The sequence below is a fragment of the Diaporthe amygdali genome, assembly GCF_026229845.1.
Source record: "Diaporthe amygdali strain CAA958 chromosome Unknown NODE_11_length_1138210_cov_64_948100, whole genome shotgun sequence".
NCBI classification, from domain to species: domain Eukaryota; kingdom Fungi; phylum Ascomycota; class Sordariomycetes; order Diaporthales; family Diaporthaceae; genus Diaporthe; species Diaporthe amygdali.
This window is the reverse complement of record NW_026517031.1, coordinates 1086358-1109123: the sequence shown is the minus strand read 5'-3', so window position 1 is coordinate 1109123 and position 22766 is coordinate 1086358. Positions and strand designations below refer to the sequence as shown.

Sequence of the window (22766 nt, the reverse complement as noted above, 5' to 3'; positions counted from 1 at the left end):
ATATTCCCACTCTGTTTAGTCAAGAACATCGTACGTTCTCCGTCCCACAGGAGATCTGAACCCCACAATGAGCCCTCCTCCTGGGACTTTTATACTGTCCGACCGCCGTAGAATGCTGCAAACTTCCGGGAGTTGGTTTAGTTCACCATTCGCTGTGACGTTACAGCGGCAGTCCTTTGACTGCCCGCGTCTTATCTTTCGGCCTATAATCATGTGAAGACTTGGCCAGAAATTACACCATTTCACCTCCTGGGAATACGGCCCAAACACTTGGTAACCCCTGGTCGGGAGGATCAAGCCCCGATCGCTCACTCCGCGGTGATCCATCCTGCCGGATGTGCATACGAACAACCCGGCACCCTGCCTGACAGCATTACTCGCCGTCTGAGTTGTCATGCAACGGGTTAAATATCACATAACATATCTCTCCCTCCGTTGACTGAATTTGCCACTTGGCCGCATAATCATATGCATCTGTCGTGCGCTGCAAAAGGGCCCTGCCTGCAGTGCTCCCTCTTTCCCGCTGCTGCTGCTGGTGCTACTTGGAAGCTTTGAGTCTGCAGGAAAGGTCTGCAGGAGTCGCAGCCGTCGTTGAGCAATGGCCAGCCAGACCCATGCCCTGATGATGAAATTCATGCACAATGTGCGCGCGTGCCGGAACGGTGAAGCTGTATGAAACAATTTAGTTGCAGATGTGGGTATAGACACCGGCTGGAGGACAACACTCTCATGTCGAAACGTTCGAAACCCGACCCAGTGATTCCTTCTCTGGTGAGCTCCTCCCTGAAGGTAGATGAAATGGACAGACTGGAAGTGCCAGTGACTTGTGGTGTGCGCCTAGTAATCCGACGGAATGGAAACTCGGCTCTTAGTGTCCCAGCATTTCGGGTCAAGGGCGGCCAGGGGTGGCCCTGTCAGGGAGGGTGACGCCACGCCCCGGTCCCCAAGCTCGGGTATCCACTCACGGGCTGACCTCAACGTCCGGCCTAAACGTCCACACAAAAAAAAGAGGGATCACCGTTTTCGACGCGATGATCCTAGACTGACTTTGTGCTGCCCATCCCATTGCATTTTGGCCAGACGCAACGGCCCGAAATAGCGCTGCTGTTCATTTCCTGACCCAGTACTAGCGATCGGCCAGAAAGGAACCCCACGGCCCTCGTCGCAAAGGCCGCGTTTCGAGGATGGGCCCCCCGACCGACCGTCCTGTCTGTCCGCCCGTTTTTCTCAGCGCTGCGGAGGGCTTGCCCGAGATCGCCATGGAATTGATTGACTTGGCTAGAACGCGCCAGACGGAGCAGATGTGGGCATCCTTGCCGTGATTTTACTTACCGCTTCGGTACTTCTGCCATCGCTCTCTGTTTCAGTGACCAGACTCCAGCAGTCGACAGGGGGGACCAGACGATTTGCAGAATGCATGATGGGTAGCTTGCTCGCTTTTCCTGTGTAAGAGCCCCCAATGGAGTTCATTAGCTGTTCGGCCAATCGCGTCGTACAGGTCATGGGCACGTTTCGTACTCTCACCACTCACGCTTAAGGTCTTGACACGACAGCTGTGGGATGAGAGGGGAACGGTGCTGGTACATGGTAGCAGTAGACCAGATTGTGCTTGCAGTTGTAGATTGCTGCTAGTGGAAGACACAGATCAATAGGTAGAAATATGGTCCACGTCAAGTTAGTCCGAATTACCCATGACTCCATGAGGTTCCATCGAAATTGCGCGCTATGAAGAGACATCTGCCGACCAAGACGGCTGGCTATCCGCCTCCGACGATGGAATGGCCAATCCAGCAGACGTTTTGAAAACCTCCAAGCGGATCGCTTCCCTTGGTCGCAGTAACGGTCACTAGCGGGACCGGTGTTCAAGTGACTCCTTTGGATTGCTACCCTCGGGTCAGCGTACGCAATGGAAGATTTGCCGTATCGAAGCTTGACTTCGTTATCCAGAATGGCAAAGAGGCCCGATACTAAGGTTTCTCCAGCCTCTCCAAGCCCTCGTCGGCGTCTGGGTCCCGACCCCTGGATCGCACTGTCAAGACCTCACCGTGTTGGTGTGTGGACAGGCTCAAACCTCATTCTGGCTTGCCAACTTTAGCTGCTGTCACGGTAGTGATGTTTTCAAACCTTAGGAAAGCTCAATGGGTGTGTCTTTTTCCGGCAATTCCGGGTGTACAGCTTTCAGGGGTTCCCAGAGTTTGGCCCGTGCCGTGGCCACTCTGGCCTGGAGCTTTCCACTGAGTTGGCCTGTCTTGGGACGAACTTCTCTCTCCTGATAGGACAACAACCCGGGAAGCTCGCAAGCTCCTATTTTTGTGGGATGGCCTGTAGGGCATCGTGGGTCGCCTCTCAACTGTACTTTTAATCCCCTACTGGTGTACCACGGTACCTGCGCTAACGGTCAGTCCCTGGGTACTGTATGGACAAGCTTGCCGGGATGTATGCTTTTTGGTCACCGATTGCCAGGACAGCCAGGACAGCCAGAACGACCGACCCACAAAGGTTCTTCAAGTTTGGAAGCGGCTAGAATGAAGTTGCATCAGACTAAAACTGACCCAGCCACCTGAACTGTGGCCCCTTTGCTCTCGATGGGCAAGGCGACCTCGTTATTCCCACATCTGTATCGATGAAAATAGCCAGAAGCAAATTGACCTGGACTCATCGCTGCCGTAGGGTGGTGCCGAGGTCGAGCCCTGGTCAAGTCTAGTAATTTGGCGCAGGGAGGAGCATATGTGCGTATGCCTTATGCATGCGTTCCATTACTGTCGGGAGAACAAGACCGCCCTGCTAGCTGGTCTGTCCAATGCAACGTGGCATTGATCCGAGTAGACTGATGCGAGTCGGGGCCCAATTTTCATGGGCCGGTTTTGCGATGTCTTGTGTGAGGACTGACGGCTTCTGGGTAAGGGATGGATGGGAATCTATGTTGTGGTCAGTGAGTCCCCTCCTGGTCCACCCAGCTTCACCTACCTCCTAGCTGTCTGTCCTGCATTACCAAAGGCTCAGCAGTACCCACAGTTGCTGAACGTTCTGGGCATGTATTTATTGGCCATCGTAGAATGACAAGAGTCTCTTCACTTGGGGCAACATCTTCCCAGAAGACTCCTGGGCATCGTTGGAACCTTTGCTCTCGCGAAGCTGGAACCAAGGGTGACATAACAAGTATCTCGAGCATCCGAACCTTTTCAAAAGCGTGTTAACGTTGCATTCTCGATGGAAGCAGAGTAATTCTCCCACTGTCCAGTCCACATACCGTGCAGAAGACACTGAAACGTACGACGCCGATAGTGATTCGCAGGGTATTCCCGTGCCGGACGCCTATTTGGAGACGGTTGAGCATCATGGCAGGCTGTTCCAGAAGCACGCCTTGCAGCATAAAATATACTTCGGCCCAGTTGATGAGGTAATTGCCTTGCTCTCTGTGTCAACCCCAGGATGCTTACACCAAGGACAGGAAGAAGCACAGCGACTCCAGCTTTTCCACCACGTTTTCCATATCCTCTTCGACAGGAGGCTCATATTCCCGGGTCCAATACCCAACCCGCGACGCATCCTTGACTGCGGCTTCGGCTCAGCATCATGGGCAATCGAAGTTGCTGATTCGTATCCAAGATGTGAAGTTATCGGCGTGGACATTGCATCCCAAATGAGTCCTCCCGACCTGCCCCCGAACCTATACCTCGAAGTCGACGATCTGAACCAAAGGTTATCCCCAAGCCTAAGCCGAACGGGAAGAGCTGATCTGACACACGAGCCAGGCTTAACTTCAATTCCTCTCATTTTGACGTTGTACATAGCCGATGCGTAGCGGGAGGCATCAACACAGGCAGGTGGGATGAATATGCAAGAGAGTTGAACCGTGTGTTGGTTGCAGGTGGTTGGTGTCAGATGGTTGAGGTTTACTTTAATGCCCAGTCCAACAATGGCACGTTGACGGATGGTGAGTTTATCCCAGGTGTCTTGGATCAAGGGTCCTGGAACGATGCTTCATTCCTCTGGTCCGGCCTCGCTTCCACACTGCACAGCTTCCTGGATGGAGACCCTCTTCCGAAGCCTCTTCTGACTGGGTTGCGGTTGGGGAAACTGTTCGTGACATCAGGGAAGAGCCGGCTAATTTCGATGAGGAATGGCATCAAAGCCTGGAATTGTGGTGCCCCGAGCGCATGATACTAACAGTGCATATAGATCATGGCCTTCGGCGGTGGTATGTTGAAAAGACGCCAAAGATAGGATGAAAGTTGACAACGAACAGGTCTCGGCTGTACCTGCAGAGTCTCCAGCCTGAAAAGGACGCCAGAGTGGGCATCCGGCTGGAGGGCCTGATGAGAAATGCAGGTTTCGAGAATGTCGAGTCCCGAATGATGCAATTGCCTCTGTGTGGATGGCCAGACGGTTTGTCGCTAAACTGCTGCGGTGATGAAGATGGACTGACAAGACGGAGCCTAGATGCGAGGGAAGAAGAGGTCGGAACCGCGAACCGTGAGAACATGTCTCACCTTCTCAGTTCCCTGGCTATCTACCCGTTTACCGAGCGGCTGGGGATGTCCATCACCGAAGTCCAAGTTCTCTTGGCTCAAGCCCGCAGAGAGGCACAAACCCTAGAGTTGAAAGCCTACTTTCCAGTGTGCGTTATGCGAAGCTCGCTGAGTTGACGATAAGAACGACTGATTCTAACCATGACAGATACGTGTGCATTGGCCAGAAAAGAAGATAGTCTAGCAGCCGAAAAGGCAAAGAGCATCAATCGCCCCATGTGTCCACTTCGAAGGGCTGTTGGCCGGTTTCAACCCACTATCCCTTGCGACCTGGCAGGCCAACAGACATTGCATACCACCACAACCATTGGGAACTCGGCACATATGGATAAACATTGAGATTGGTGCAATGGGGAATACCCTATCGCACGATCAGATGGCTACACCTCTACTCAGTCTTACTGGCTGACGTGGACATGGCCGGAGGAAGTGCATCTCGAAAACTGGTAGACGGTACGACCTGAGGAACGAGCAACAGCAGTCTCTCGCTTATAGTGAACAATGCCGTTTATCATATCATGCTGGGATACCATCATATATTTTCAATTAAATTTAAAAGATATAGTATGACCTCCATCGTCGGACATAGTCTCAGAGAAGTGCTCATAAACTAGAGTGCCTTTATTTGCAATATGGAAAGTACCTACCCTACCTCAAGCCACGTGGGTGCAAGGGTAGCTCGCCGTGGAGCTCGACAACGGAAACCAGGAGGTGGCTAGAGCTCCGAGCTCACATTCGAATTTTCTCCATAACACTCACCCGCGACCTGCCACTCCATCAACAATTCCAGTCAGGACCACGCTTCGGCTCACACACTGCAACTTTCCCACATAACATCAATTTGACGGCAGCAACAGCCCCACGACAGGCAGTCTCGGCTACTCTACATACAACAATTGTCCACGAGCCATGGCCAGCAACTTTTCGAGTCGAGCCATCCGCTGGCTTGCATCATCACAACTCAGACAACCAACTCTCAGACTCAATGCTGGCCCCAGATGCCTACAGGCGTGTCGAAAGTACTCTGCCGAGGCCTCTCCGGCACCACCGCTCCTGGCAAAGTTCAAGACCGACCTCAAGACCGCGATGAGGGCGAAAGACGCGGCCCGACTGTCGGTCCTGAGAACCATCCTGTCCGCGACAAATAACGCCGCCAAGACATCGTCCCCAATCAAGACCGACGTCCAGCTCGTACAGCTGTTGAGGAAGACCGCCCGTGGTAACCAAGAAGCCGCGGAGGAAGCCCGGAAAGCCGGAAGGGAGGACCTCATTGCGAAAGAAGAGGCTCAGGTCAAGATCATTGACGAGTACATTGCGGAAAGCGGGGTGCAGACGCTGGGCAAGGACGAGCTGCGGGCCATCGTAGAGAAAATTGTCTTGGAAGCCAAGAGCGAGGGCGTGGACGAGAAGAGACTATCCGGCGAGGTCATGAAACGAGTGGTGGCCAAGGATGGTCCCCTTGAAGGCAAAGAAGTCAACCGAAACGAGGTTGCGCAAATCGCCAAGGAGTTGACCAAGTAAGACCTCGAGTCAACGCGACAATCATCGGCAAAAGTATCCGGCGCCGGCGCTTCTTTGGAATTGGTGGTCAGAGTCAATTCACACCCGGTATGTACTACTTCTGTATGAAACGTCCGCGTATAGATTGGACGCGAAAAATCTGCAGCATGAGGAAATTCTCCCCTTCCAACCACTCCGACTATGTGCCTCCCGGTGCGATTTGGTCCGGACCGGCTGCACAGATCACCTCGGATCCGGAGAAACGGAGTCGAGGTGACACTGGGCATCTCCCGACTTCTAAACGCGGGTTCGGGGAACCGAGAGCGACCACGACCGAAGGTGCATTGGGCTCCCGACGTCATGTACACTGCCGACACGTGTGAGTTATCAACGAAGTTTGTCCGAGTCAGCAAGTCTTCATCAGGGCGCAGCTACCAAGCTCGCTCCTGGCGAATTGATAGGCTGCTTGTCCCTTTAGAGCCAGTCCAGTAACCAAGTGTGTGTCCAAGCCGCGCTCATGGACCAGCACTGTCCGCCTTCGCCTTATGCTGTTTGCTCCTCTTTCGGTTGACTCGGATCGTCGCTTTACCCCCTCTTTCAGGACGCTGTCATTGAAAGCAAGTCCAGAGCTCTGTTGGCAGGATGCAAGTCATGCGCTTGCCTTGAAAATTGATGTGCGCTATGCGATCTGCAGGCCAAGCACGACACTGATCGGCTAGACCTCCCCGGATCGTTGTTTCGTTTCAAACCAAGTGACCAGACGACAAGGTTGCCATGGAGTATAGTGGTTCGGTTGTCGTCCTCGTCTGGGGCGTCTGCCAGCGCTAGGGCGACTACAGGAGTAGCATTTAATGAGGAGCGCGGAGCCCCCTCACTACCGTCTATTTCCCCATGGGCTGACATCGTCCCACTTCCTCAACTTAGCACAGAACGCCGCAGCTCCTTGTGCGACCCGATCCGCGAGAGCTCCTAGTCTATAGGCAAGTTCACTTGTGTTGCTCGTTGCAGCCCTTGAATATAAAACTGGTCCCACGCAAACCCACTCCAAGTGCCCAAAGCTGGAGAAGTCACCTACACATATACTAGGCACAAGACGAAGCCTTTTCCCTGCTACTTCCTCCTCTCTTTCTTTCTTCGTCTCGCCAATTGGCTACCAACAAGCCATGGCAATGGAGCGACAGGTCTTTCAGGCGAGCATCGAGTTCTTTGGACCGAAGCAGCACGCCTCAATGGCTTTGAACTACCCAGAGCCAGAGACTCGAGGAAGGAAGCGACGTAGGGACCCCATCCAAGTCACGTTCCGCAGGCCTAATCACAACCCATCTACTGGGTCGACTCTCCGGGGTCGGTGCCGTCATCGATCACCCTCGAGATTAGCTATAGCGTCTCGCGCAAACTCGCGTGGCACCAGAGATGTCTCGTCATCTGCGTCCAAGCGGCGACTTGTCGCGGTGATGACGGTCCGGCTTGAGAACCATCGACGGAGTCAGAGCCCGTCTCGGTCTCGCTCGGCGGGAGATTCGAACGTGATGTTAGCCAAGCGTAGGCGACAGAGGACTCAAAGTCGAAGCAGGTCGCACAATGGGGAAGAGATGTTCTCTCCAATCAAGCAATCTCCGGGCGCCACCATTGAGCTTGGCTTCCTGTCTGCTAAAGAAGACAAGAAGGATGTTGGTTTCGACAGTGCGTCGTGACAACTACGAGAAGCTTTCGGGACTCGAGACAAGAGTCGCAGCCAACGAAGAAACCTGGCATGCGCAATATTTGGAACGTTAAACGTGGCTGCTCCGACATCGCATATTAATTATCTGAAGTTCAAAAAGTGCGCAAAGGAACGGCTGGCTACTCCAGGACATCGCTTCCACTACGCAAGCTCCGTGTCCGTGGCGACGGAGAAGAGCTGGGGAAAAGGTGAAAAGACACAGGAGACAGTGCACGCGTACGAGCATGTGAAGATGGATACACTTAATGCCTGTGCATGAGGTCGGTCAACCATAATGAATTGTTAAAATAGCGAGGGCGTCTCAGCAGACCAAACCTGTGCGACCTCAACAACCACAGCATGCCCCGAACCTCAAGCCAGCAAGTGCTTGGCAAGCACCCAAACAAAGGGATTGCACAGAGCTTGCTCTTGGTGCGGATTATTCATCACGTCTACACAGTAGAGGTGGGCTTGGCCGTTGGCCCGTTCGAGGTGGTCACGAGGACAACAGATACTGGTCCGAGGACGGAAATGTACAATAGTGAATCAATGCAAGTAATACACAACTCACACATCGTATCATTGAGGCATTTTTGATTTGCATCTTTCCTGGTATTTTCTAGATGGGAAAGATACTTTTCCAAGGCTCATAGTTTGGATACGCACATAGACATGCATGTCAACCGAGTAGTCCCTGTAGCAGAGATAGATGTTCCTAAGTACTAATGTGCTATTGGCCAACTGGAGTGGTCAGGGGGCCAAGTAGTCGATCTCGTCGACCTGAATTTGCAAAAAGTAGACTATCAGCTGACGAGGGACTTTGTTGACTGTTGGGAATCTTGGAAGTAACAGCAGCGATGAGCGATGGCCCAGTAACAACGGTAGACACTGCAGGGAACTATGTGTTCACAAACCACGATAGCCTCGTGCCCGCCTCGCCCACGTCCTTGCAAGACATCACACATTGTCCGACGTCAAAAGGGCGACTTATCTTCGGCAGGGGTGGGGATTCCCACTGCTCCTCCAGTTTCTGAGTGGCACGTGCGTAATGGTGGTTCCTTTGGGTCTAGGCTGCTGCACGGCTGTGGGAATGGTGGGGTCCCCAAGGAAGACTTTCCGCCCTCCGCGCGAGTCTTTGACTGCATCATGTGCCAGGCCGGGCATTCTAGCGCGTGTCGCGATTTCCTCTGGCTGATGCAGACGTCCGTTGAGTAGAGATAGAAGTTCGACTCATCGCCGCCCCATTTCCTTTTTGCATCATCGACCGTTGACTTTGCAATGTCTGCTCCGTCTCGGGCTCGCTGACGCACCTTGCCCCGTACTCACCTTATTTCATCGCTGGCGACGGCTGCCACTCGCTTCAGGGTCCGTCTTGCGCTGGGGGTGCTGCAGTACAATAGCAAGCAGCCAGCCTGGGGGCCTCATTCTAGACCGGGAGGCTCGCTTCGACTTTGACGCCTTCGTCTGACCTTCTCAACCCCACCAGTAATTCCTCATCCTATTCTCTCCCCGCGTGCGGGCCTTTTGTTTAATGGGGGAAGCCTCGCACCGAGCTTGTTCTCCAGATCGCGCAGGGACAAGAAGCAAAACCGTCGCCTTTCTTGACAAATCTTCGCTGACCCCCACGTCGAGAACCAACATACCGCAGGCCAAAGGCCTCGACGACCACTCCGCCCCTCCTTGTGATGTCGATTCCTACCTTCGACTTCTTAATCTGATCTCCAGCCGTACATCCAGCCTAGCAAGGTGTCACTCAAAGCGCCCAGACACCCAAGGCTAGTCGAGTGTCAATATGGCCTCGAGAAACCTCCCAAATGGTACTTGTAGCTTTATATCCCCCCTCCCCCAGCTACCCTCAAACAAGCGAGGATCAATCCCCGAGTCTGAAACTTTGCTCGAGCTTGCGCATCCCTTCGATCCTTTTCAAAGGAAATCTCCTACACTCGATCTAACTCTTCACCGTGATCAAGGTCACATCACGAGGCCGCAGCTGCAGTCTTGGGACGCCGCGACCCTGCTGAACCCAAAGGCGGCCGTCGCGGGCCAGCACGGCGGGCCTTCCTCCTTACCCTCCAGACCGCCCTCGAATGGGCCTCAATTTCCAAATCATGATGCGCCTCAGGTCGCATTTCAGTTCTCGACTCCTGACGCTACCGAAAACTTCCACTCACATCCTTTCCGGCCCTCAGCGACACCCGACAGTGCAGAAATCTCTCGAAATTCGACCCCGAACGGCATGAGCTCAATGATAGAGCGCATGAACAATGTGCAAGACCGCAGTAGTGTGCCTGTGCCGAAGCGACGCAGGATTGAAGAGGACTCGCAGGACCAGGCGTCCAAGAATGGGTTCCATGGCAGAGGGGGTAATGGCATGCTGTCTGGCTATGTGAAGCAGAAGCAGCAAGAGGGCCAGGCTGCTTCTTTCACAAAGCCGCAGTCTCAGAGCACTGTTGATCTGACTGGTGGTAAATTTGGACATCCTGCCTACTGGAATTTCCATCTCGGGCTTGTTGCTGACGGTCGATCAGGAGACGACGACGAGGACCTCGTCGAGATTACAGATCCGAGAGAACAAGAGGTTTGTTATGGTATGATTGGAGGGGCCTCGGTTAACTGCCACATTGTTCCTTCGCCAAAGCCGAACTCGAGATTCTTGACGCCTGGCAGCTGGCCTCAAGTCAAGGTCGTACTGAGGAGGATAGCCGAAGACAAGTCGATGACAATTGAGGTATACGACCACACGAGGAGGATTATCGGCAAGCTGGATGCCAGGACTGCTCATGGACTCGCCCCGCTTCTCGATGCGCGCCTGCTGGCACTTCGAACAGATGCTATGATTGGAATCCGACGACGTCTGCCCAACGAGGAGGCTGGTAAGCCCATCTCCAAGTCGTATCCTCTCCAGTTGATGGTCTATGGCAAGTACAAGTACGCAAAAACAGTCGGCATCAACCTCGAGAGGGCGGGCCTGAACCTCCTGAGCCCCACGAGAGTCGACAAGGATGTCCGAGTCTTCAACCCTCTGGCCAAGGAGAACCGACCTGCAGCAGCTCCCAGAACCTATGCAAACCCCGCGCCGCCGCCTGTGGCGCGGACCGAAGAGGAGATTCGATCTGATGTGCTCAGCGTCTTTGATTCTCTGAAAGAGACAGAGGACCTCCCCGAGCAGGAGCCAGACGACCGCATTGTGACCCCTCTTCTGAAGCACCAAAAGCAAGCCTTGCAATTTATGACCGGGCGGGAGGACACGTCAAACATGATAGATGAGCTGTGGCAAAAACGGACCGATGCCCGCGGGCAGCTCACATACTACAACGTCATCACCAACGAGCAGTCCCGCCGCGCTCCTGCCAAAGCACTGGGAGGCATCCTTGCCGACATGATGGGTCTCGGGAAGACCCTGAGTGTGCTGTCGCTGGTTACCTCTACGATTCCGGCTTCGTTACAATGGATTCAGGCGGAGCCTGTGGTGCACTCGGCAGAGCAACCGCGGCCACCGAGAGAGCTCCCAGACAGCTTCGCACCGCCGAAGCCCGAGGCTCTGGGCCTGACCAAGCCAAAGAGGAACTCGAAGGCAACCCTGTTGATCTGCCCCCTGAGTACGGTCACGAACTGGGAGGAGCAGATCAAGCAGCACGTGCAGCCGAACTCGCTGTCGTACCATATCTACCATGGCCCGCACCGGATCAAGGATTCTGAGAGGCTGGCACAGTACGACCTGGTCATCACTACCTACGGCTCTGTCTCGAGCGAGCTAAATGCGCGCTTCGCAAATAAGCGTGGCCCTCATCCACTGGAGGACATCGGATGGTTCAGGATAGTGCTCGACGAGGCCCACATGATTCGAGAGCAGTCCACGTTGCAGTTCAAGGCCATATGCCGGCTCCAGGCCAACAGGCGGTGGGCCGTGACTGGCACGCCTGTGCAGAACAAGCTTGAGGATCTTGCCGCTCTACTTGCATTCCTGCGCATCAAACCATTTGATGACCGCACCAAATTCAACCAGTACATTGTCGCGCCATTCAAACTTTGTGACCCCAACATCGTTCCCAAGCTCCGAATTCTGGTCGATACCATCACCTTGCGTCGCCAGAAGGACAAGATTGACTTGCCGAGACGGCACGACAGGATCATCAAGTTGCAATTCTCGAGCGACGAGCGACGAATGTATGACGCGTTCGAGAAGGACGCTCAGGTCCGTGTGAATGTCCTTGCTGGCCAGCGCGAGCGCATGGTCGGTGGCAAGACGTACATCCACATTCTGCAGGCCATCCTGAGGCTTCGTCTGTTTTGTTCCGGTGGGAAGGACCTCCTCAACGAAGATGATTTGAGACTGCTGGAGGGTCTGAGTCAAGACTCACCTATTGATCTTGACAGCGACGACGATGACGAGAAACTAGCCCTCACCGAAAACCAAGCATACGACATGTTCAACCTCATGAAAGACACAAATGGCGACAATTGTGTGGGATGCAATCAAAAGTTGGGCGCCAAGGAGGGTGCAGAGATCGAGTCAGAGCGCCAAGAGGAGGTTATCGGCCACATGACGCCGTGTTTTCACCTGATCTGCACGTCCTGCATCAAGGAGATAGACGGCAACTGTGCCTGCGGACTTGCAATTCCCGGTCTCGTTGCCCTACGTTTGACCCGGGCCGTCCAGGAGCACGATGCGCGCGCTGAGGGTAGAAGCCGCAAGGTCAACGGTGGCAAGGGGATCAAGGACTACACCGGCCCTAACACCAAAGTTAGGTACCTTATTGAGGAGCTGAAGAAGTGGCGAGATATGGGTGAGGCCAAGCCGGACGAGCCACCTTACAAGTCCGTAGTCTTCTCTCAGTGGACTACAAACCTGGACTTGATCCAAATGGCTCTCGAAACAGAGGGTATCATTTTCGTCCGACTCGACGGCAAGATGTCCCGCACCGCTCGCACCCGAGCCATGGACGACTTCCGCGAGAACCCCGCCGTCCAGGTGATACTCGTCTCCATCACGGCAGGCGGGCTGGGCCTCAACCTCACGGCAGGGAGTTCGGTCTACATCATGGAGCCGCTGTTCAACCCGGCCGCCGAGGCGCAAGCTATCGACCGCGTCCACCGCCTGGGCCAGAAGCGCGAGGTCCATTGCATCCGGCTGCTTATGGAAGAGTCGTTCGAGGAGAAGATGCGCGAGCTGCAGGAGAAGAAGATGAAGCTCGCGTCGCTGAGCATGGACCGCGACAAGGGCGTCGGCGGTGCCCAACTTTCTAAGTCGGAGGCGGCGAAGCAGAGGCTGATGGACCTGCGTAGTCTCTTCAAGTAAGGGGGCGGCCCGCCTGTTCTGCCGCAGACGCGCCTTTCGGCTGCCTCTAATCGACTCTGACGGTTTAGAAACCACCCTCCCTTCTATTTTCTGCTTTTGCTTGGCGGCCCTCTTACTGAGGCATAGAGGCCTTGAGTGTGGCGACACAATATCACTTACCTTGCTACGGCACTGGAGAACCGGCGGTGGATCCTAATCTAATGGAGAAGTTGATGGATAGATCAGGCGGAGCTTTCCATTCTTCATTTCCCCACTGCTTTTAGAATTTATTTTCTGGGAAGCTGGCGATATCATGTCGCTCAGGAGGCGCCCAACAGGCCCATGGCGGGCGTAAGGGTGGGTTAAGAGAGATATGGTCACTGGAGCAGACATGGTCCGCTAGACGAAGGAGGGCCTTTTCCGGCTACGATATGCAGCTGCTTCTTTCCTATCATGCATCATAGAGATCTGCGCGGTGTCTTTTTTCTTGCAGCCGAGATGGGGGCAGCTGAGGGTCGGCGTGATATCGCCTCAAGGCCAGGCCCCCCCACGATGCATAAACTAACACACTTGGGCGGACATAACTAGGGAAAGGAGATAGATACCCATGATATTACCCATTTGCTTCGACGAATCCAGAAACGACCTTTGAGAGTGCGCAAAGTGCTGTGATTTTGTGCATTTGACCAGAAACCCCAGAAAGATTGCACCAGGGGCGATTGCATCCTGAATTCAGCGAGGGCACATCGTAGCAACGGGGAGCTGAATTATTCTCAAGCTGTGTCGCATCACGTATAGGCAAGAAGTGATAGACGCTCTTCCCCACAACAACCTGCAAATACGAATCGCGGTCGCGAGGTATTTCCTCGTGTTTCTCGATTCACAAACAATGCGCGAGATTTGGGGGTGAGTTAGCTTGAGTTCTAGAATCATCGTGTTCACGTGTGAATACTATCTGCTATGCTTTGGTGAGAATGGACTCTTCGAATGAAGCGATCGTGTCGCCGTCCGTTTTTCCGGACTAAATATTTGCGCTCAAAACTCCGCCTCCCTAACCCGTTAACCCTTGAACGCCTCGAGAACCAATCTTCTTTGAAAAAAGCAGCCTTGCTTAAAAAACAGAGCCATGCGCGGCTTGACCCGGATGTGCCTCATCGTGGGGACGCTAGCGGTGGTGACAGTGCGTGTAATCCCCGCAGCAGTACCACCAAGTCTCTACCCTCGCTGACTCAAAATGACTTCAACCCAAATCCTTCGCTCATTTATGCAGCGTCAGCACTCGCGACAGGCATGGGAACCTTTGTTGGCTGATGACCTGCGCGGATGATCCGGTTGCCGGACGAATCGTTGACATAGGAAACATCCTTGTTCTCCATTTGGGCGCGCTTCCAGATCTCGACCTCGCAGCCTCCGCGAAGGACACCGACACGCATTGTGCTGAGCAAGTTGTGGGCAGCGTTTGAGTGGAGATAGACACCACCGTTGAAGATGGCAGTGGCGTCCTTGCCAATACCGGTGGAGATGAGGGCCTTGCCGCCAGGGTGGTCCTTGATGAAGTCGGTCACGTCGTGGATAACGCCGGCAATAGCAACAAGGCCCCTACCGTTCTTGGCCTGCTCAACAAAGTCGTCCCAGTCGATGACGGGGAGCTGCTCGAGAGGCACACCCCAGTCGAGCCTTTGACGTTTCTGGTCAAGCTTCTTCTGTTGCTGCTGGAGACGACCCTTCTCAATCTCATTCTGGCGGAAGGTCTTGAGGTCGGAGGCGAGACCGAGCTGCTTCCAGACCCAGATGGACCACTTGGTAGGGTCGTACTGCCACCAGCTGATCGCGTTGCGGTAGTCGGAGGGGAACTCGTGGTGGAAGTTGTGGTATCCCTCACCGAGGGTAACCAAGGCTGTGATGACGTGATCCCTGGGGCTGTTGCGGTCGTCGAAGGGCTGGTCGCCGAGCCAGTGGGCCAGACTGTTGACACAGAAGGTGGCCTGTTGGACGAAGAAGATGCGGAGAATTCCGGCGTACACGTAGCCACCCATCCAGTCACCCCAGCCAAGACCAGCAACCAGGGTCGGGAAGACGACGCCCATGAAGATGACGGACTTGATGAAGTTCAGGTGCTGCCATACAACGACGGGGTCCTCGTTGAGGTCGGTGATGTCGGTTCGGCCGATTCGCTTGGGGTTCTGCTTCATGACCATCCAACCGATGTGGCTGTACATCAAGCCTTTCCTCACAGAGTAGGGGTCCTTCACGGTGTCGGTGTAGCGGTGGTGGGCACGGTGGCTAATTGATTAGGTTAGTATCTGAGCGACCAAGAGGAAACGGCGAGGTTCAGCTTACTCCCTAGACCACCAGCGGATGGATCCCTCAACAGCACCGGCTCCGACGGCAGCAAGGTAAATCCGGAGGAGCAATGAGGCCTTATAACTGCGGTGTGCCCAGAGACGGTGGTAGCCGGCTGTGATACCGAGACCGGTGTTGAAATAGTAAACGACAGACCAGACGGCGGTCTTAAACTGAAGAGGTACCCAGTAGGTGGAAATCCTAATGGCAAGGTCAGCCTTGATCACCGAAATACTTTTGTCTTGCTCTGGGCGCGACAACGGAGAAGGAGGACTCACAATCCCAGGAGGGGGACGAAGATAATGAAGGTGACGTTGAGCCAGTTGACATGCTTGTACCAGTTCTTGACCGTGATGGGCTGCTCAGTGATGTGCGGCTTCTTCAAGTCGTACTGCTTTGAGCGGGCGGGCTTGTAGTCGACAGTTCCGTCGATGATAGCCTGTGCCTGTGCCTGGGCCTGGGCCGCTTGTTGTGCGGAGGAGGCCATGGTGAGTGAGAGAGATGCGAGTGATGTGAGGGACGGTGGACGTCCAAGACAGCCTCTCTCGAGTGGTGTGGGAATACCCAGAACACGGAGGCCCTGAAGGTATTATTTGCTGCAAAGGCAAGAGACTGGCTGGTGGTTGTCTATGGGAGGAAGAAGTTGACACAAACGAAAAACCAAACGAGCGACAGGGAAAAAAAGGCTTCGGCGGAACTCTGAGATTTATTATTATTCAAGCAGCAGCGGTCTTGTTGGGAATTCAGGATGCGGCAGGGGCGAATGGAACCGCGGGGGAGTGGAGCTTCCCAAGTCGGACGACGGCCCCGGTCGAGTTCCCTTGGAAATCTTGTACTGGATTTTGCCTGCTTTGGTTTTGTTGGTGGGGCCCAGAGATGCAGATGCTGCACAGCTTTTTTCCTGCCGATATCCACTGGGACGGTATTCCTTGCTGTATTGCGTACGGTCTGACGGTCTAGGTATAGCATGCACAGCTGTCGAGTGGCAAAGAGACACCGAGGTTCTGGGGCAGACGATGGACATCGCGTGCAGGTGTCACTCACCCTGCTCACTCGCCCACTCACTCACTCACTCACAGGTGCGCATTGGTGGGGTGTGGTACATGATGGATTATTCACCTCCCTTGTGGCAACAACAGAGACTCTTGCTCTCATTCCTCTAGTTGCTGGGCAGTCGCCCACTCTGCCACTCCGTATGCTGGCCAGAGATACATCTCAGATAGATCAGACCAGCTGCAGGTGGCTGCTGTTGAGGCCATCGCCTGTACCACCCGAGCAGGTGCGCGAACGTGCATGCAAATGGTACATCTAGACGTATACAAACATGCATAATGATACATACACACAGACGAGTGTGTGGGTGGGTGGACACCAGCGGAGGGCTTTCACAAGATGGAACGAATGCAATCTGGGGGCACACAGCCGAGGCTGACAGTTGGTCTTGTTGTCGTAATGTCATCTGGACCCAGTCATTCTCAGTCATTGCGACCCGAGCAACACGCCCGAGATTCCGCTTGATATCAACTGTGTTGTGTGTACAGTATGTGCGTGCCTGGCCCCAGGTACAGCAGTTCCCAACAAGTTGGGTCCTGTTGGGGAAGACAGGCACCAGGCCAAGGCTTCAGGACCCCCACCCTTGCCGCTGACAGGGATCTGAGCTCAGCCCTGTCATTGAAATGCTGCCCCCTGTCCCCCTGCCGCCCTGGCAGCTTCTCCGCAAAACAGTCCTCTCGGCGGAATGGGAGCGGATCGTGACCAACCGACCAGAGATCCTGACACCCTTGACATCCTGACACCCTAATCTACCCGAACAATCCTGCAAGAGGAGAAGCATTTTGCTTCTTGTGGTGGTGGTTGTTGTGTGGGCGCCAATTGCAGAATGGCCATTTGCACCTTCGCACGAGAGCCGAAGCTCAACGGTTGCTGACCCGAAGACGAGAAACATAGGCTAAGAGTGCTCTAGAGAGGCTGGCCCCCACACAGCTGAGGCTGCGCGCACGGAAACATGGGAGCACGACTACGTTGGTACCTCTAGTGCGTTGCACAAAGCCATGGACGAATTTCTTGTTCCAGTCCGATCCAATACCTAAACCTTATGGAACATGAACCCGAGCACTCTCGACCGGATCGACGAGGCCACAGACACTGGGACATCAAATCCAGTCACTTCGCCTTGGACTTTGTGGGCGGGTGGCAAACAAAATGAATTGGCTAGCCAGCTAAATGGACGAACCCATGGATCTGCCTCGAGATCGTGGGTCCAAAGACTTTGCAACAAGCATCGGGGGCAATTGGTAGGCAGGCTGGAGCAGGATTAACCTCGGCCTGTCCAGCCCGGCAGCAGCCAGCCAGCCAGCCAGCCCATTGTGGGAATCAGATTCCCGAGATGCGAAAGGCCCTGAGCCACATCAAGCATGTGTTCATGTACGGAAAGCTTATGCGGGCCACAAATGCAACACCAATTCTTGTTCTTGTTCTTGTCAGTGTCCCAGGGCATGACGCGGTACTGACGCTACCGCCGTTGCACGGCATCATACCCGACGAGCTGCTAGCCGCCCTACCATCGGCGCCTCGCCCCCCTCCATCCCGGCCTGGGCTCGCTCGCCTGGCCTCGCCTACACCAGCCGAGGCGAGCCAGACGCGCCAGGACGGCCGCCTCTTTCTCAACAAATCCGCTGTCACATGGGGGGCATGGGGCCCCTGTTTCATCTCTTCTTGTCCCTTGCGGCTCGGGAACGCCAGAACACCCTGACCTGACGTCCCAAAACGGCCCGTGAAAAAAACCGCCACCCGCGCTGTCGTTCCGAACAGGTAACACTCATAGATTTTCCGTCCATTCTTTCGCCTCGTGCTCACATCAACTGTGCATGGGGGAGGGGATGGCAGATCTGACCTCCTGGGTAGGGGTTGTCTGAGTTGCCAGCTCCGTTATTAGAGTGATATAAGTTCCCAGCCACTGCGCAACCCAGCTCACGGCAGGGTGCGCCACGAGGACTATACTCGACGGGAACCAGCCAGTTGCCAAATTATAGACATCAATTCGTCACGAACATTTTTCTCTGGTAGCAACCAGAATCCTGTTCCTACATGGCTTCATTACAATCGTACAGTCCGTAGCCGGCTGTATGCTATCCAACAATGCTTGGCATCACTTGCTTCCCCCGTTTTGGGACCTTGTCTCTTCTGCTTTCCCAACCGGCCCGTGGTAAAAAAAAAATGAACATGACCTCTTCCACCCCTCCTCTCCCTCCAACTACAATGAAATACAAAGAATATGAAGGGGGCAAAAATACGAGAGAAATAGGTGGAACTGTCATATCTGATCGTGTCGTGGCTGTCGTCTAACATGTTTTTTGGGAACTCGCTGTCTCAAATGCCTGAAAGGTCCTCATCAATATCGCCAGAGCCCACCGGCGTCAGCGCCGCGTCCGACGCGTCGTGGCCTGAGCCGATGCCCAGGAAGTCGGCCGGCACCTTGGCCGACTCTGACGACGCGGACGACCCGTGGCAGGTCGCGGGCCGGGCTCCGAGCCCCGCCAAGTGCTGTGGCGGCATCATCTCGATCGCGCTGTCGACTCTCTCTTCCCCCGTATTTTGCTTTGGAGCCATGACCTCGCGCGTGCTCTTGTGTGTCTGTACTTGTGCCTCACCAGGGACCAGAGCGATGTTCCCTGGGGCTTCGGGTTCTGTGTTCCCCGACCTCTCAAAAAGAGGATTTTGTGTCTGTGTGTTGTGCGTCTTGTTCTCATGAACATCGTTTCTCGTGCTTTTTGATGCATCTTCCTCTTTGCCCGTATCCTCCGGGCGACTGGCCTCGTTTTTCAGCTCCAACGGTGCTTGTTGATCCGACTGGTCTGCGTCTGAAAGGTGTGCTGTCTGTGGTTCAACAGCTTCCGAGATGCCTGCCAGGGGTTTCTGCTTCTCATCGTGGAATGGCCCTTCGTGTCTTGATATTGCAGGGTCATCTTCAATGACCAACTCGGGTACCGGTGGCTTCTCTGTCATGCCCACAGGTTCATGCACATTGTCCTTCCTGTCGGATGCTACGTCCTGTACAGCGTGTCTGGGGACAACATCGTCAGGCGCAACGTCACTCTCCGTCGGAGTCCTTGTACGGTCATAACTGCTTCCCGTTGGCCGTGACCAGGGTGGATTGTAACGTCGCTGGTCGTAGCCCAAGTTGCTGGGCATTGGACTGGGTGGAGACCGGCCTCTCGTTGGATAGAAGTAGGGCTCATGGGTGATGCCAGTTGGCGAATTGACGTATGTGTGTCCCTTGCTACTTCCGTGGGACCACTCTGGCGGTGACTGGACGGTTCTGATAACCGGCCGACCGTCGGACTGGTACCCATCGACAACGTATTCTTGCACTGAGTGCCCATCGTCGACAGAAATCGACGGCTGCACTCGTCGGGGAACGTCTGCCTCTATCCGCTGAGGGAACAGCCGCAGCAAGTCAATCGCCTGCATCCGGTGTCTTGGGTCTTCAGCAAGACAAATGCTAACGACTGTCCTGTACCATTCCGGAACGTCCAGCTCCTCGCTGAGCCTCAGCGGGCGGCCATGGGCTTCTGGCTCGTCCTCCTGTTCCGCCAGAGCCCATAACACCATCCCCAGCTGATACAGATCGGATTTTACACCAATGTACATGGAGATGCGCTGGTTGCTCTCAATCAGCGGAGTCGCCTCTGGTGGCTCCCAACCAACGGGGCATCCCCGCCGATTGATGTCGATTATCTTCGCGTTGTCTTCATCGTCAATGACAATGTTGGAGAGGGTGAAATCGCCCTGTACGAAACCGGACTCGTGAATTTCAGAAAGACCCTCCACAATCTGCCGCGCCCACCTTTCTCGTCGGAACCACGGAAGGCTGTGATCATGATCAAACAGGACATCGATCAGTGCGCCTTGATCCGCGTAGCTGATCAGAAGGCCCTTGACATGCTCTCCGTAGTCGTCCACAACGACACCGTGAAATTCAATGACGTTGCGAGAATTGGACAGCCGGCTGAGTGCGTTGATCTCATAAAGAAACTCGTCCACTGTATCAGGCCCTGGAATTTCCTTCTTGATTAGAGTCTGTCCTCTTATTCGGACTTTATACACAAAGCCGGACATATGGGAATCGAAATCGATATCGCTTTCCCTTATGCGTCGACATCTGAGGTGATTGATCATCCGGACGGTGGGATAGTGAATTATCTCCTGCATGGCTGTTAGTACCACTATCGCGTAATAGATGAGAGTGAATGACCGACATTGACGTCTTCAACGACATGCACATGCAGCCTGCCGTCTGTGGTCTGCAGCTTAAGATTGGTTACGGTTTCGTAAAATTGAATATCGGCCAAGCTCTCTCTGATCGCCTCGTATATCTTGGCGCTCTTGTCCCGTTGGAATTTGGTGTAGAGGAGGTCCATCTCCAGCGAATTGTCTGGCGCGTTTCGATAGTCCAACGAGATCGTCACTCTCCGCCAATGTACGTCCTTTTCACGATATGTGACAAAAAACTTCTCCCTCTTAGACTTGTCCCTGAAATGCATGGAAAGGTTGAGAATCCAAATTCGTTCCAGCTCCTCATGAATCATGGCATCGTATTGAGAGGTGGTCATCGATGCTGTGTCGTTGAAAGATTCGGCTTCATGTGTAGGGAGTTCGTCTCCTCCTACATCATTATCGAGATCCATTCCGCTAAGAATACCAAGCAACTTCTCATCCGTGGGACTGCTCGGTATCGAAGGCGCAGATACAGCAAATGTGCGCTCGCCGGTCCTAATGAAGTCAGGCGCGCTCGTTCGCGGGTCAGCGGAGTTGGCACAGCTCTGGGAGGCATGCAGTCGTCTGTCGACGGAGACGGCTCTTCTCTCGACCGGTGTCGGTTGGACAGGCTCGAGATTGTTACGGACTTCATCTTGCTGTCTCTTGAAAGTTTGTGTTCTGGGCAACCCAGGCACCACTTTTCGTGAGATCTTTCGAATCAGACCCGGACGTGGCTCATCCTCGCTCTGCTCTGTAGCTGGAGCATGCTCAAGCTTTTCAGCAACGCCCGTTGCGCCATTGCCTGCGCCATTGCTTGCGCCATTGCCTTGTCCGAACAACCTTCGCCACATGCTATTCTGCTTGGCCTGAGTGTCCACAGCTGAGACAGACTCTCGCTGCGTAGGATTGACTTGAGCCATGAGAGCCGAGTCGTCAGAGGTAGTCCAGGCCGGATGACACGGCAAGCAGGCTGAAGGGTGAACAGAAAGAAAAGTCTGACAACCGAGAGGCTATGATGTCTTATTCATGAGCTCTGAACCCTCATGCAAGGCCTGGCGGGGGGTGGCCGGCAGGCCGGCCGACGTTAGGTAGACACAACCGAGGATGGCGCCGTGACCGTCTCAGTGGGTAAGCTCTCCTCGCACTGCTGTGTCCTGCGGCCGCCTAAGTGTTTGCCTCGCGGACGCCGAGTGGGGAGGCTCAAAGGCAGGGCCTCAGCAGGCTGGTGAGGGTGAGAGGCGAAGGAGACCAGTTGCTGCATCGAGCGCGCATGCAGGCATTCGTTGTGTGTGATCAGCCGGTCTAGGTGCACAAAACTGGCCGCAACTTGTGGCCGGCGGCACAGGCAGGGAAACGTCAGGGAGGAGAAGGCGAAAGAGGGTATACAGTAATTGGAGAGGCTTGCGTGACAACCAGATCCACAGAACCGTGGCTGAGGCAGCAATTGCAGATCGAAACCTTGCACGGCCTTCCTATCTCCACATGGAATGGCCAGAGCAAAAAGCCGGAATTCCAGTTGCCTTTGAGGCAAGAGACACAGTCAAGTGAACTGTATGGGGCGGGACGTGGACATATAACGATAGTAGAGAGGGCGGCTGGGTGCGAAGGCTGCTGGACCCTGACGAAGCGACAACAAGAGAATAAAGTTTCGTTGCCGAGGGATATAAAGAAGAGGGGAAGAGACGAGAGAAAAGAGAGAATGAAGAAGCGTGTTCGAACGTAGGATGAGCGGATGGACGTCTTCTTTCTGTAATTCCTCGCCGACTCGAAGAACGTGGTGCTCTGGACCTTGGCGGTCAGGGCAGGGCAGGGCAGGGCAGGACAGGGCATACGAGGACGTGCGAGGTCGCAAGCGTCGTTGAGCAGTTTTGTTTTTGGGACCCTCGACCCCTGCCACGATGGGAGAGAACGATGCGATGAAGGATGGGGGATGGAGGGGTAGCAAAAGACCAGTTGACCGTAGAGGTTGGGCTGGGGGCGCAAGTTGGACCGGGGGAGGCTGGCAAGCTCGGCCGTGGTGCGGGTTGGACGCTTGGGACAGGGGAACTCAAAGAGAGGACAAGGGTCAGAATGGTGGGGTCGCACACGTGTTAGAGCAATACTGGGACCGTATCCTCCTCCATCGCCAGTCAGTTTCTACCTCATGACATCT

The 22766-nt window shown here is 54.6% G+C and overlaps 7 protein-coding genes across 7 annotated transcripts; 5 read left to right on the top strand and 2 right to left on the bottom strand.

The window, feature by feature from the left end:
* Positions 1-3210: 3210 nt before the first annotated feature.
* Positions 3211-4711, top strand: J7T55_014616 (uncharacterized protein; the record flags this gene model as incomplete). The annotated part of the gene is made up of 6 exons (XM_053142631.1): positions 3211-3221; positions 3286-3400; positions 3452-3702; positions 3756-4082; positions 4250-4621; positions 4681-4711. The coding sequence occupies 6 exons, from the start codon at positions 3211-3213 to the stop codon at positions 4709-4711; spliced, it is 1107 nt and encodes a 368-aa protein (XP_052994803.1).
* Positions 4712-5441: 730 nt separating this feature from the next.
* J7T55_014615 (uncharacterized protein) lies at positions 5442-6053 on the top strand (the record flags this gene model as incomplete). The annotated part of the gene is made up of 1 exon (XM_053142630.1): positions 5442-6053. The coding sequence occupies one exon, from the start codon at positions 5442-5444 to the stop codon at positions 6051-6053; it is 612 nt and encodes a 203-aa protein (XP_052994802.1).
* Positions 6054-7195: 1142 nt separating this feature from the next.
* J7T55_014614 (uncharacterized protein) lies at positions 7196-7726 on the top strand (the record flags this gene model as incomplete). The annotated part of the gene is made up of 1 exon (XM_053142629.1): positions 7196-7726. The coding sequence occupies one exon, from the start codon at positions 7196-7198 to the stop codon at positions 7724-7726; it is 531 nt and encodes a 176-aa protein (XP_052994801.1).
* A 1800-nt stretch (positions 7727-9526) lies between these two features.
* J7T55_014613 (uncharacterized protein) lies at positions 9527-13033 on the top strand (the record flags this gene model as incomplete). The annotated part of the gene is made up of 2 exons (XM_053142628.1): positions 9527-9551; positions 9705-13033. The coding sequence occupies 2 exons, from the start codon at positions 9527-9529 to the stop codon at positions 13031-13033; spliced, it is 3354 nt and encodes a 1117-aa protein (XP_052994800.1).
* Positions 13034-14274: 1241 nt separating this feature from the next.
* J7T55_014612 (acyl desaturase) lies at positions 14275-15842 on the bottom strand (the record flags this gene model as incomplete). Its single annotated transcript, XM_053142627.1, has 3 exons — positions 14275-15295; positions 15353-15556; positions 15634-15842. The coding sequence occupies 3 exons, from the start codon at positions 15840-15842 to the stop codon at positions 14275-14277; spliced, it is 1434 nt and encodes a 477-aa protein (XP_052994799.1).
* Positions 15843-17741: 1899 nt separating this feature from the next.
* On the top strand, positions 17742-18107 carry J7T55_014611 (uncharacterized protein; the record flags this gene model as incomplete). The annotated part of the gene is made up of 1 exon (XM_053142625.1): positions 17742-18107. One exon carries the CDS (start codon positions 17742-17744, stop codon positions 18105-18107), a length of 366 nt encoding a protein of 121 aa, XP_052994798.1.
* Positions 18108-18724: 617 nt separating this feature from the next.
* On the bottom strand, positions 18725-21534 carry J7T55_014610 (protein kinase domain-containing protein; the record flags this gene model as incomplete). The annotated part of the gene is made up of 2 exons (XM_053142624.1): positions 18725-20560; positions 20620-21534. 2 exons carry the CDS (start codon positions 21532-21534, stop codon positions 18725-18727), a joined length of 2751 nt encoding a protein of 916 aa, XP_052994797.1.
* Positions 21535-22766: the final 1232 nt, after the last annotated feature.